The sequence below is a fragment of the Danio rerio genome, chromosome 5 (assembly GCF_049306965.1).
Source record: "Danio rerio strain Tuebingen ecotype United States chromosome 5, GRCz12tu, whole genome shotgun sequence".
Lineage (NCBI taxonomy): Eukaryota > Metazoa > Chordata > Actinopteri > Cypriniformes > Danionidae > Danio > Danio rerio.
Genome location: NC_133180.1, coordinates 42,545,968 through 42,559,292, shown reverse-complemented (window position 1 = coordinate 42,559,292; position 13,325 = coordinate 42,545,968). Strand labels below are relative to the sequence as shown.

The 13,325-nt window shown below is 35.6% G+C and overlaps 1 protein-coding gene across 29 annotated transcripts in view; it reads left to right on the top strand.

Annotated features, from left to right (window-relative positions):
* Positions 1-13,325, top strand: part of atxn2 (ataxin 2) — a 59,428-nt gene that overhangs the window by 35,273 nt on the left and 10,830 nt on the right. For 9 of the 29 annotated variants that reach the window (XM_073950885.1, XM_073950880.1, XM_073950871.1 and 6 more), the window contains 5 exon segments: positions 1,764-1,834; positions 1,915-2,264; positions 3,167-3,233; positions 4,553-4,693; positions 10,200-10,272. In XM_073950885.1, coding sequence (XP_073806986.1) covers positions 1,764-1,834; positions 1,915-2,264; positions 3,167-3,233; positions 4,553-4,693; positions 10,200-10,272 — 702 coding nt within the window. 29 annotated transcript variants of the gene reach the window in all.

Here is a 13,325-nt window from a genome sequence, read left to right as displayed (position 1 = left end):
TAAATAATTCTTATGAATGAATTAGTTATTCATAAATAAAGAGTTCACCGGCACCTTCGACAACGATGCCAATATCCATCGCGATGTTTCACATTAGAAATCGTACGATGCCAAATTGGTTGACATCATGCAACCCTAGACCATATGTAAACATCATACATTTCAGGGGAGGGCCCAGAATGTCCTTGAAGTAGGACAATATCAACAGACTTTAAGATTCCCATTGTTGCACATTTCTGCTTTATGATTGCCTCTTAGATCAATATAGAGTAGGGCTGCTCGATTTTGGTAAAAATCATAATCACGATTATTTTGGTCATAATTGTAATCACAATTATTCAAAACGATTATCAGTTGAAGTCTAAATTATCAGCGCTCCTGAGATTTTTTTTTTTATAAATATTTCCCAAATGATGTGTAACAGAGCAAGGACTTTTAACAGCATTTCCTCTAATATTTTTTCTTTTGGAGAAAGTCTTATTTGTTTTATTTCGGCTAGAATCAAAGCAGGCTTTAATATTTTGAAACCCATTTTAAGGTCTATAATATTGGCCCCCTTAAGCAATATATTATTGATTGTCTGCAGAAGAAACTACTGTTATACAAAGACTTGCCTAATATCCTAATTAAGCCTTTAAATCGCACTTTGAATCTGAATGCTTGTAGTTTGAAAAATATCTAGTCAAATATTATGTGCTGTCATCATCGCATAGATAAAATAAATCAGTTATTAGAAATTAGTTATTAAAACTATTATGTTCAGAAGTCTCCTTTCCATTAAACAGAAATCGGTGGGAAAAGGGTTACTAATATTCAGGGAAGGTAATAATTCTGACTTTAACTGTATATATACAGTTATTTTTCTCCCTGCAAAGGAAAGAGAAATAAATACAATAAAATAAAAATATGAAACAAACTGTTCTTTAACCATCTTCACTGTAAGAACAGCACTTTAGCTAGTCCAGAGCAGTAAGGGATTTTCTCGTTTCGTTTGATTAATGATAAAAATTACGCTGTCACTAATGGTTTCTGTTTCACATGTCTTTGGATCCTCAACTCGTTTGTTTATTACACAAATGAGGGTTAATATGAATAATCACTAAACACTGCGTTTTGACACCAATTAGACCCTTAAAGGGCTCACGTTAAGATGAGATGAGTGCGTTGCGCTCTACTCAGTGTGCGAATAAGATCAAATGCTGACCGCATGACTGTGTGTGCGACTGTGTGTGCGTGTTTTAAGCACGCGGTCTTTTGCGCTTTTAAGAGCAACACGTGTACAACTGGAAAGGGACGGTATATGATGCAATAATCGTTTATCTCGATTAATAGTTTTTCCTAATCGTTAGAAACCAAAATCGAAATCGGATTTTCGATTAATTGCACAGCCCTAATATAGAGTAAAAAAATCCAGATCTAATCAATGTTATTGTCATAGATTATGATTGCGATTTGATTTAATATCGTTTAAAATCAGCCCTAACCCATGTGAGGCTTTGAAAAAAAATATTTAAATGGCTATTAACCCACCTTATTGGAAATGTATTCTTAATTGCAACACGATTTCTTTTTCCAAATGCAATTTTTCGAATTTAACATCCAAACAAACAAAAGGAGCTACAGGGGTAAATTATGTATAGGTATTCTTTGGACACAGGAATCTTAAAGGTATACAAACAATTCTTGAGTTAAAGGCACTGAAAAAAAATAGTTTGTATCTAATGTGCTTTTTAGAATTTATTCTTTCTCTCTTTTTATTTTAGGGTCTCCCAGCATGGCTTCAGATCACAGAAAACAAATAGATAATTTAAAGAAATTCAGTGCAGCTTTTAGGGTAAGTTTTCAGTCTCATTAGCAATGTTTCATAAGAAGCTTCCATTCTTCCATTCACTAAAGCACTGCATTTTTTTGTAGTTGCAGCCTAGCTCAAGTTCAGATCCAGGTTTTGAAGCTATGGGGACCAAGCCTCCGCGGGACCTCGGAGAAAAGCCAAAGGATCAAGCAGCTGAAAAGGGTTCAGTTGATTCGACAGGACTTAAAGCCTCTACCGAGTCCAGCATTAGTGAAGAAACCTCCAGCCCTGTGAGCGTCACCTCAGCAGGTAGTAAAGCAGGCACCCCTTCGCTCTCTCCTTCCTCTGCTGTCCCAGAGCAGAAGCGAGGGCCTGATGTGACGTCCCAGGGCGTGCAGACCACCTCGCCTCTGGCCAATGCTGTGACAAAAGATAAGGATGAGAAGGAGGACAAGAACGACCCTGTAGCAGAGTGAGTCAGCACAAGACAAATGAGAAACAGTAGCCTTATCGTTGTGAATCAATGTTAGATTTGCCTGTCAAATCGATAAATTGATTTTGTTAAAAGTAAAGGAGGACCAGTGCTTCCCACACATAGACTTTACTTGGGCGTGCAGTGCTTTCTGAATCTCTTAAAATGTCCAGGATTCGGCTTTTGCTTTCTCTTTCTAAAGTAGCCGCTTTAGTTTGTGATTTTCCATTACCTTTTTGCAGCTGTGAGAGAAACTTTAAATGATTCATTATTTAATAAACGACACAGATAAACCAGATGATATATATTCAGAGAGAACAAAATTACACCTATACTGGCTGCAAAATATTTGTACAACATTAGAAACGGTAAATCAACTAATTTTTTTACATACCTAAAATACTTTGGTAATACTGTACAAAATGTCATGCCAATAAAGAAACTTTGAAGAGAGAGAGGAGCCTTTATCTGTCAGTGGGTGCACATGGCACCTAAATAGCACAAACGTAAGAGAAATATTGGATTTCTTTTCTTTCAACAACTTTTTTAATATCTTTAACCCATTGAAAGAATAGGTGTATAACAGTGTCATAATAAAAATATATATAGTTAAAATCGCATTAGTTTTTTGTTTGTTGTATGTAGTTGACCATTTGTATGCTGTGGGTAAAAGGTATGTTTCAGTCCGGCTACCACCACAAGTATATTTTAAACCTGTGGGAAGCACTGAAGAGGACACTTTTTTTTTTTTTTTTTTTTGCAGTATTTTTATGCCTTATGATACACACCCAGATATGTGAAGCTAAAACAATTGAATTTTCACACATTTAATTATTTCTTATGAAATGTTTATTTCTATTGTGAATTAAACAATGTTGGTGTATTGTTTGTGCACTTTTTAGGAGTGTTAGAAAATCAACTCTCAATCCCAATGCCAAGGAGTTCAACCCAAGAGTTTTTTGCTCCCCTGTAAGTAAATCAGTTTATTTAGTAATGATATTACTTTTTCTGAGGCAAAATACAAAGCCTGCTTAACTAATATTGGCACCCTCGTTAAATGTGACCGAATAAGCATGAAAACCTTTTGATATTTTTACTATTTTTCCAATAAAAAAAAATTAGAATTCGCCATTTAAATGATTGCTTTTTTTTTACTCTTTCAAACTATCTAGTTCAATATAGGTAACATGCAATTGTAGATTTGGAGACTTGCACACATCAAGACCCAACAAACTTCTTATCCTCTTGCTGTGATTTTTTTAACCATTATTTACTCACTCAAATCATCCTCCTAACAGTGATTTTGAACAAGATATACACACATCCACTTCCAGACTGATAACACTTAGAGTTGACTGGAATTTCTTAATTATCTTTATTACACTCTTATTTTGTTGGACCGTCTTTAGCTTTGATTTCAACTAATGTTGTCACGATACCAATCAGTGCTGAAATTATAAAAACGTCCATTTCCCGCTAATATATAAGCGCTGTTGAGCGTGTTCATAAACGGCGCTGATTTGCCATCACGTGCTCAACAGAAATGACTGTGATTGGTTGTGAAGGTCATCGGATATCTGTGCGCAACTTTCTCTAAAAAAATAAAACAAAACAAAGGCACATCCTAGGTCAGGTCAGTATCCTACATCAGGCACGGCAAAGACATGAACCCTATACTGACACTGAAAAGAAGAAACTGTTGAAGAATGTTATTTTTGTTCAACGTGCACATAAAAGTATTCTCATAGCTTGATAATATTTCTTTTAAACCACTAAAGGCATATGGTCTGTTTTGAGGAAGCATTTTTGGTACCTTTCCAATATTTAAATTAATTTGAAACCTTACTGTCTGTGGAGGATGAGCGAGCTCTTGGATTTCTCCTACAACAACTTAATTTGTGTTGCGAAGACAAACGAATGTTTCAAGGGTTTTAAATGACATGAGGGTAATTAATAGTGCAGTTTTTGGTTTAGATGAACAAACTTTTAAAATATGTGTTCATAACATTATTAATAATTGTGACACGCACGTTTAACAAGTATACTTTTTCATATAAAACTGTTCTATATTTTAAATTATTTTCTTAATGAAATCATAGTTTTCTTTTTATTACGTTGAACAAAAGATCAAAACGTTAAACAATAAAGACATTTTGTCAAAGCCTTCTTTGCTCATATTTACTAAGGATACCAATATTATGGAGAGCACTGTGTAATAAGGCTTCTATCTAAGGTAATTCTGTATTTTTTCATTCATACGTCTTCCTTTTATTTATTTTTTTCCTCAGCCCAAACCAGCAACAACCCCCACTCTGACCCGACCCCAGGGTCAACCCAGCCCTTCCATCGTTGTACAGCAGCCTCCTACGGTCTACGGCCAGACCATGTTCCAGATGTACCCGCTGACACCAGTCAGTCCTGGCGTTCAGGTGAGCAATGCTGTATGACCGTCTCTGTTTGTCTGATCTCATTTGCTCTGTGCATGGAAGCCCACATCTTTCCCCAAACATCAAAGACATGTTTTAGTTTTCATTCATGTGCCAAGATCATTGATGTTGTCACTGCGTTCTTTCTTCCACCATCCCTTCCTTCTTTACTTTCATTTGTCAGCTGCATTTGCATGTGAACCCTGCATATGATTGATTAGGTTTCAATTTAATTTAGTGAGAAGGGCCAGGAAAGGCTTGTTCATGCCAAGTCTGGTTTAAATGAGGCTATGAGATAATAAAATTAAGAGAGCACTTGAAGATTCTTGTTTTTTTCTGAACTTGTCTGATTGAGTAAAATGGCTTTTTTGTTTGTTTTTTTCTGATGATAAAAAAGGTGATAAAATTTCTTAATTTCAAATAAAAAACATTGTAATTTAAAATAAAAAACAATTGGTAAAAAAAAAAACCCAAAAAAACAAGAGGTGGACACCAAACTAGTATAAACTTGAGTATTATGTTGTACCACAAAATAAATTTTACTATACTGTAAAATGGTCATTCACAAATTCTAGTTTGTTATTTATCAGTGATGCATTGAAAATCGAGATAGCTAGTTATAGTCTAAGGCCCCGTTTACACTAGTGCGTTTTAGTTTTAAAACGGCGTTGTAGAATGAAAACGATCCGCGTCCACACTCGCGTTTTACCCAGCGTTTCTGAACTGCTCTCTGTCCACACCAAAACGCTGAAAACGCACATCACGTGACCACACACACACACTCACGGGCAAGCGCTCCAGCATTTCTATCCAGATGAGAGCTCTGCTTGTCGGACTGCTCATCACGCATCTCCCGCTGGATCTAATCTCACTATATTTGCTAAACGTGATATTTCATTCATGTTGTTGTCTTTATCTAACGACATAAGCCAATTCCCTGACTTTGGTCATTGGAATCTATTAAGTTACTTGTTCACGGGTAACATGTTTTGGTTAAGCGCAAAGATAAGTTAATGATTAATCCAGGTACATTGACTGATCGCTTGCCTTTATTTCCTACAATGTATAAACTTATTGCATGTTATACTTTTATAATTATCGATTATTAAAACTGATATTCAGCAAAAGAGAGGGTGTGTTTCGTATTTTCACTGAAATTGAAAGGAGGCAGTTGTTATCGGCTCCGTTTTGTTATAAATATCTACACAGTGAAGATGACGCTCATATATGCAGCACGACGCCTCAACATTTCTGCTGTCTGTTAAGTTGCTAATATTAAAAACAAAATAGGCAGTTCCTTATATCATGTTTACTTTTTATTGTTGAGAAAGGGAAACAACGTAGCCAAGGTGATGTGAATAAAGTTATAAAGTACACTGTTCCCTTTGAAGATTTACCCGTGTCCTCTGTATGTTTTCCATATCAAACTGAGAAGGGGGAGACTGCAGCCTTGATCAAACTTGCGAAGTCTGAACTTACAAGAAGAGGATGCGAGACTGAACTGTGTGTGGGTTACTTAATATTGAGAAAAAGCCCCAATCAGAGAGGCGAACGTTTGCAGCCCCGCCTCCGTTTTCAGATGTCTCCGTCTTTCCCCATATCCACACTGAGACGGAGCAGCAGCGTTTCAGAATGAAAACGGCCTCTCCAGCGTTTTCGAAACGCTCCGTTTTCGGCGCTCGAGAACTCCGGCGTAGTGTGGACGGATGGCGTAACCGTAGCAAAACTTATGCGTTTTCAAACTAAAACGCACTAGTGTAAACGGGGCCTAATAATGAGAGATCAGTTTATGGAAATGGCCAGATCGTAAGCCACAGACACCATTGTTTTCTCAATCTTTTGTAAATTACATGAGTGTAAAACCCCGGTGAAAAACAGGCCAATCAGAACACTAAACAGACTGTTGCGTGACTCATGAAGTTACGCTCTCAAGATTTACATGTACATTAGGTCACATTCTATGTCGTGCAGATCCGACAAGCTGATGCGTCAGCAGGTACTCGTCAGCCAAAATACTGACTGAGATGTTGTTGTACATGGGATCATTAATATGCATACTTTCCTTATTTTTAAGTGTATCAAAATTTATATTAAACTTACTATTAGGGATTGTTGTAAAAAAATAAATGAGTGAAAAAGAAGAGAGAACCCAGTTCAGGAGACCTTGAAACAAGCAGAATTCCTTTATTGAGACGTGTTGGTTAATCTGCAGTCATACAGCGTCTTTAATATGTCCAATGTGTCTGCAAGAGACTACTAGAGGTCCGCAGTCTGCAAGTTCTTTCACAAGTCTCTCACAAGTCTCACACAAGTCTCACATAAGTCTGAATTAGTCTGAATTGAGACAAAGATTTCATGGCTATATTGTGTTCTTAGGAGGAGGGGATATGGCTAAACAGAGCATGCAAATTAAGAGTTGGAGTCAGCATGGCATAGGTGTTAAAAAACAGCCCAGCTACTGACCACACAAGTTAATCAGCATAGGGTTTCTGTAGCATAAAAGCAACACCCGAAGACAAAGACAGAGTCGTTTAAAGCATTTGCATCACTGGCTTAGCCTGTAGTCAGAGAGATAAAGGTTAAGGCCCCGTTTACACTAGTGCGTTTTAGTTTTAAAACGGCGTTTTAGAATGAAAACGATCCGCGTCCACACTCGCGTTTCACCCAGCGTTTCTGAACTGCTCTCCGTCCACACCAAAACGCTGAAAACGCACATCACGTGACCACACTCACACTCAGGCAAGCGCTGTAGCCAATCTACCCAGATGAGAGCTCTGCTAGTCGGACTTCTCATCAAGCATCTCCCGCTGGATCTAACCTCACTATATTTATTAAACGGAATATTTCTTTCATCTTCTTGTCTTTATTTAACGACATATTCATTGGACATTGGAATCTATTACTTGTTCTCAGGTAACGTGTTTTGGCTGAGCGCAAAGATAAGTTAATGATTAATGTAAGCACGTACATTCTGTACATTGACTGATCGCTTGCCTTTATTTCCTATAATGTATAAACTTATTGTATGTTATACTTTTATAATGGCCATTATCGATTAAAACTGATATTCAGCAAAGAGAGGGTGTGTTTCGTATTTTCACTGAAATTGAAAGGAGGCAGTTGTTGTAGGCTCCGTTTTGTTATAAATATGCACACAGTGAAGATGACGCTCATATTTGCAGCACGGCGCCTCAACATTTTTGCTGTCTGTTTAGTTGTTAATATTAAAATGAAAATAGGCAGTTCCTTATATGTTTACATTTTATTGTTGAGAAAGTAAAACAACGTAGCCAGGGTGATGTGAATGCAGTTATAAAGTACACTGTTCCCTTTGAAGATTTACCCGTGTCCTCGGTATAGTCTGTTTTCCATATCAAACTGAGAAGAAGAGATGCAGCCATGATCAAACTTGCGAAGTTTTAACTTACACGGAGAAGATGCAGGACTGAACTGTGCGTGTTAGGCTACTTAATATTCAGGAAAAGCCCCAATCAGAGAGGCGAATGTCTGCAGCCCCGCCTCCGTTTTCAAACGTCTCCGTTTTCCATCATCTACACTGAGACGGAGCAGCTGCGTTTCAGAATGAAAACGGCCTCTCCAGCGTTTTCGAAACGCTCCGTTTTCGGCGCTCGAGAACTCCGGCGCAGTGTGGACGGATGGCGTAACCGTAGCAAAACTTATGCGTTTTCAAACTAAAACGCATTAGTGTAAACGGGGCCTAAATGTCCCTCCTAGCTGGGATGTTAATGAAATTATATAATTAAAAACCAGAGAATATAACTTTTCAGTTATACGTAGATTACTGTTCATTTGGAATTAGTTGATAGAAATTTATATTTCCACAGGATGCTCTGATCAGGATTTTGCAGCCGATACTGAGTACCGATTTCTTGTCATGGGGATCGGCCAATACCGAGTACAGATTCTGATGCTTCAAGCTTAATAGTCCAGTTAATGCAATACGTATATTACAAGAAGTCATATTAAATAGTTCTGTTAAAATAAATATGTTTAAAGTTTTATTTATCTAACATCACTGTGCCTACCACGATCTTGTTTTTTTTTTGGAATTTTCTTGATTTATTAATATGAGTTTGAGTAAAATGCCTTTTTTGTTTGTTTTATTCTGTAAAGGTGATAACATTTCTTACAAATTTCAAATAAAAAACATTTTTTCATTTAAAGTAAACAGCAATTGGTCAAGCAAAAAAGCAATTGGTCAGATTTTGAAAATCGCAAAGAAATTAACTGAACTGACATTTTACTCAATATTATAGTAACAATATTTTGAAAATCGTGATTATTTCACCAAATATAGATTTTTTCCCCAATATTTCTTTAGTTAAAACTTATTGTCCAAAAATCAAATAAACATGTCTGGAGACGTAGCACCTAAATGACACTTAAATCAGAAAGAAATGTCATCCTGTAAAATACAGATTCAAACAAGAATGATATTTTATTCAAACACAAAACTATAAAAGTTCACTGCTTTATATTTATTATGCTATACTAAAAATGCAGACTTGGCATGAGTAGACCTTAAGGCTCCGAACATGATGATTTGAAGTGTAGCATGCTCTCAAACTAATTCATGTACTTATCCAAATAAATGTATAATATACTGTGGTGTAGAGTGGAAAGATGCATTTCAGTAAATGCAAAACCCCAAATGCAACATTCTTTCATTTTATTTGTAGCATCTCCTAAAATATTTTGATTCATCTTTAGTCACTTTTCTAGAAAACAAATCTTATTATAGGAAAAAAGCCACTGACAATCACACTAAAGATTGGTTCTTTTTGTTTCTTTTCCCTCTTTCCTCTCTCTCCATTAGAAAAGCATTATCTGGAAGGTTTGTGCAATTCTAAGCTTCTTTTTTAACGTGTATGAGATTTTTGTCTGCATAACTGACCAGCAATTTTTGATTTGCCCAGTTTTTATTATTATTATATTTGTCTTAATGTTGTCAGTAAACTCATTTTACATTAGCTTATCGTCATCTAAGATTTACCAGTATTATCTAAGATTTTTGTTTTGCTTCAAAATTGGTAATCGATTGTTTTAACATTTCTTTTTTTTTTTTTTTTTTTTTTTTTTTTTGTTCTGTAAGAGCATCGAAGCTTTTTTTGCATGAACCCTTGACCAGAACTGAAAAAGCCAGAAAATTGTGTGGGTTTATGTCAGTATTTTGCAAAAATGTATTGATTTGTGTATTTGAATTGCTTTTTACAACCCCATCTGCCATAGTTGCTGTCTTGGCACATCTGAAAAATACTGTCTTTTGGGGAAACGTAGAAATGTGGGGTTGAACATATTGATTCGTAACAATAAAAAGTGCTCAAGCATCTTTCACCTTATTATTTGAAAAGCACTCAAATTGTGGTGTTCAGAGGTATATGATTATCTTAAGATGCATTCAGCAACTGTTTTTTTTAACTGTGATCTAAGCATAAACTCAGAACTCAGATATAGTTCTGCATCTCAAGCTCTGCTCCTCATCCTTTAGCCTCCAGCCATGTACCATGTTCAGGTTCCTCATATGACCATGAGCCAGACCAAGTCCTACAGATCAGGTAAAGGTGAGAATGCTTCTTAGAGCTGCTTTCAAATGTCGCTTGAGGCTGTTTTTGCCTCTGCTTTAGTCATTATGTGCTTCTAGAGTCAATGTATATATTTGTAAACCGTTTTTGTATGTTATTTGCAGTAATGGGATAGTTCATCCAAAAAAAGAATTTTTACAGTTAATTTAAAGAAGAAGAAGATTGAAAGAAGACTTTTATCTTAATCTGTGGGCATTATTGATTCAAAAACATTAATGCAAGTCTGCTTTTTAGATTCAAAATCAACATACCAACAAATCCAAATTAATACCCGTGGCTCCTGATGATACACCTAGGTCTTATGAAGCAAATTGATCAGTCTGTGCAAAACATCAATGAACTATTTACAATATTATCATGTTTTAATCCACAGCTTGATATGTTGTAAACAGGATCATTGATATGCACACCCCTGGCTGCATTTTGAGATTACAAAAATGATAATTTCCTAATATTTAAGTGTCAGTTAATGTTAAACTTGCTATGTATATGAGACTCATATTTTGAAAATGGGAGATGCAGCAAAGTCAGAGCCAGCTGCAGTTTGTTGCTTTGTCACTGAGCAACGGCTCCAGCTCAACAGAATGCAAAATTCTGGATATACAGATTATAAATGTATTCATCGCCACCCTGCAGAGGCATAAGATATGTTTAATTGTACCTTTTGTTAATTGATCATGTTTAAGGGAAAATTTGCCAGATATGTTTGTAATTTGAGGTTACAGACTCATGTAGACTTGTGAGTATTGCTTACATATAATCTCATGTCATTCAGCTTTTATTGTGATTTTTCTGATGTGAAAGAATAGCAACCCTTTATTGAATGTCATCGGTTTGTCCAGAGGTTGATATTAATTCTGGACTTCACAATATAGTTTCAAAAAACAACACAAAACACCTCTGTCATAACTCGGGAGCAAAATAGGCTACTCTGTCTGGTGATTTGTATTCGATAGCTCAGTTAGCCCATGCTAAAATAAACCTCTCCACCACTTTTTTTTTTAATGTTTATATTTTAACCATGTTTGTTAATTTTTTATGATTATTACAAATATGATTTTTTTTTGCACATTTTTGTCTGTGTGTGTAAGCTGAGCTCATTAATATTCATGATTTTTCCAAATAAGTCAATAAGGACCTTCTGATTTAGTGTGTATTTTTGCAGTAATAAATGAGCCTCTACAAAAATGAGAACTTTTTAACTTACCTAAGCCGCCACATAGCTACCATGTAGATAACAGAGAACAATTTAGCTTATTAAACCAATGCAGTATATAGCACCTTTAAGAAGCGCACAAATAAACCTATGAAGTGGTATCAACGAAGACATGATACTACAAATTATTAATCAATTCAGTAACTCAAGGGCTAAATATATTTTTACAATAGATGCTATGTTAATTAAAAAACATAATGCATATTAGCTAAAGCCTTTGGCAAATCTGATAAATCAATCTATTAAAGAAAGTAAATTCCTTTTAAAATGAACAATTTCTATTATAACCCCTATTTTGAGGAAAAGACCAGATGAGGTTCAGATTTACAGACCAATTTCTACTCCCAATAATTTCCAAAAAAAATTGGAAAAGTTGGTAGCTGAACAACTTATCAACTACTTAGGACAAAGTAACTTAATGTACACTAAATAGTTTGGCTTCAAGCCTTAACATTCAACATAAATGGCAAACTACCTTCTCACAGAATTTATAAAGGAACCTTTAGATAAGGGTAATGTTGTAGGTGCTGTATTTTTAGATCTTAAAAAACATTTGATTCTGTGAATCACAAAATACTCCTGCAAAAATTAGAATTGGCTTAAAGCTTATGCTGCTATCCTAAACCAATAATCGAGAACAGAAAGCAGTTGAAGGATGGTGTGTTTAAATCAATTAATTATTTGAATCCATTTTAATTAATTTTACTCCACTGAAATTGTTATCATTGATAAAGTGAAAGAATCTCAACACCTCAAAGGAGGCAATGTTATTTATTAAGTTACGTGTTTAAATATACAGACAGTAGAATGAAACAAACTAACATACTGTATAAAGAAACTTAGCTGTAACGTATGCACTGCTCTGCATAAAGACAGTAAAACTGCCTTCGTTAGCAGATGAGGCTAAGCACCGGTGTGCGGGAGACGCAGAGTAAAAATGATTCTCCCCGATCAACAGTTATCTTTCCTTTTTATACTCTGAGCAAAGCATTGGCAAACATGAGTGTAATACCTACCGCCAAAACTAGCTGAAAATGAAAGCAGAGTTGAGGAGATAAAGTGAGGGAAAAGTACATTAACATACTCTCCTCAGGCCATTACTCAACAATATTAATTAAATTGTACATTGATATACATCAATGTCTTTGTTGATTTCATCACTGAAACGCTGAAGTCATAAACTGTCGAATGACACCAAACATGACAAAGTTATATTGAAGAAGATCAAGAGTAGATGAATAGTGTATGGTGAAAAGCACATGGTTTCTGTAAGACAAATGGCAGGGATGTATATTGGAGCTGTGAGAAACTGCCACGCTAGGAGGACTCCTATACTCTGAATGTTCCAGTAGTCTTTTATTAGCATAGAAAAATAGTACATAGTATTTTCTCAGCTTACAGCAGGTAGATGAGAGCGAGTCTACTGAAAACTGCTTCAGTGAGTTTAATTACAACAAATTATACAGTATATCTATAACGCTACATTTTATTTCCATTAATGGTAATGTTGCTGCAATGTGGGAAGCAGTGGTTGGTTTGATTACTTCTTACTGAAAAAAGTAACTCTAAGAAACAGTGTTTATTTATAACGCCGTTATTCCCATCACTGATTGCGTAATAATAGCAATATTGTCCAGACAGTGAAAAATAATCTGATATAAATTTTAGCTCATATCACACACCTCTAATGAGCTCATTATCACACATGAGGTGACAAGAGATTATAAAACAATCCACATTTTTTGCCAAATATTTCTTACGTGTGATTGTCCAAGATGTGGCATGAAGTATGCTATTACTATGAAGTGTGCTTGCA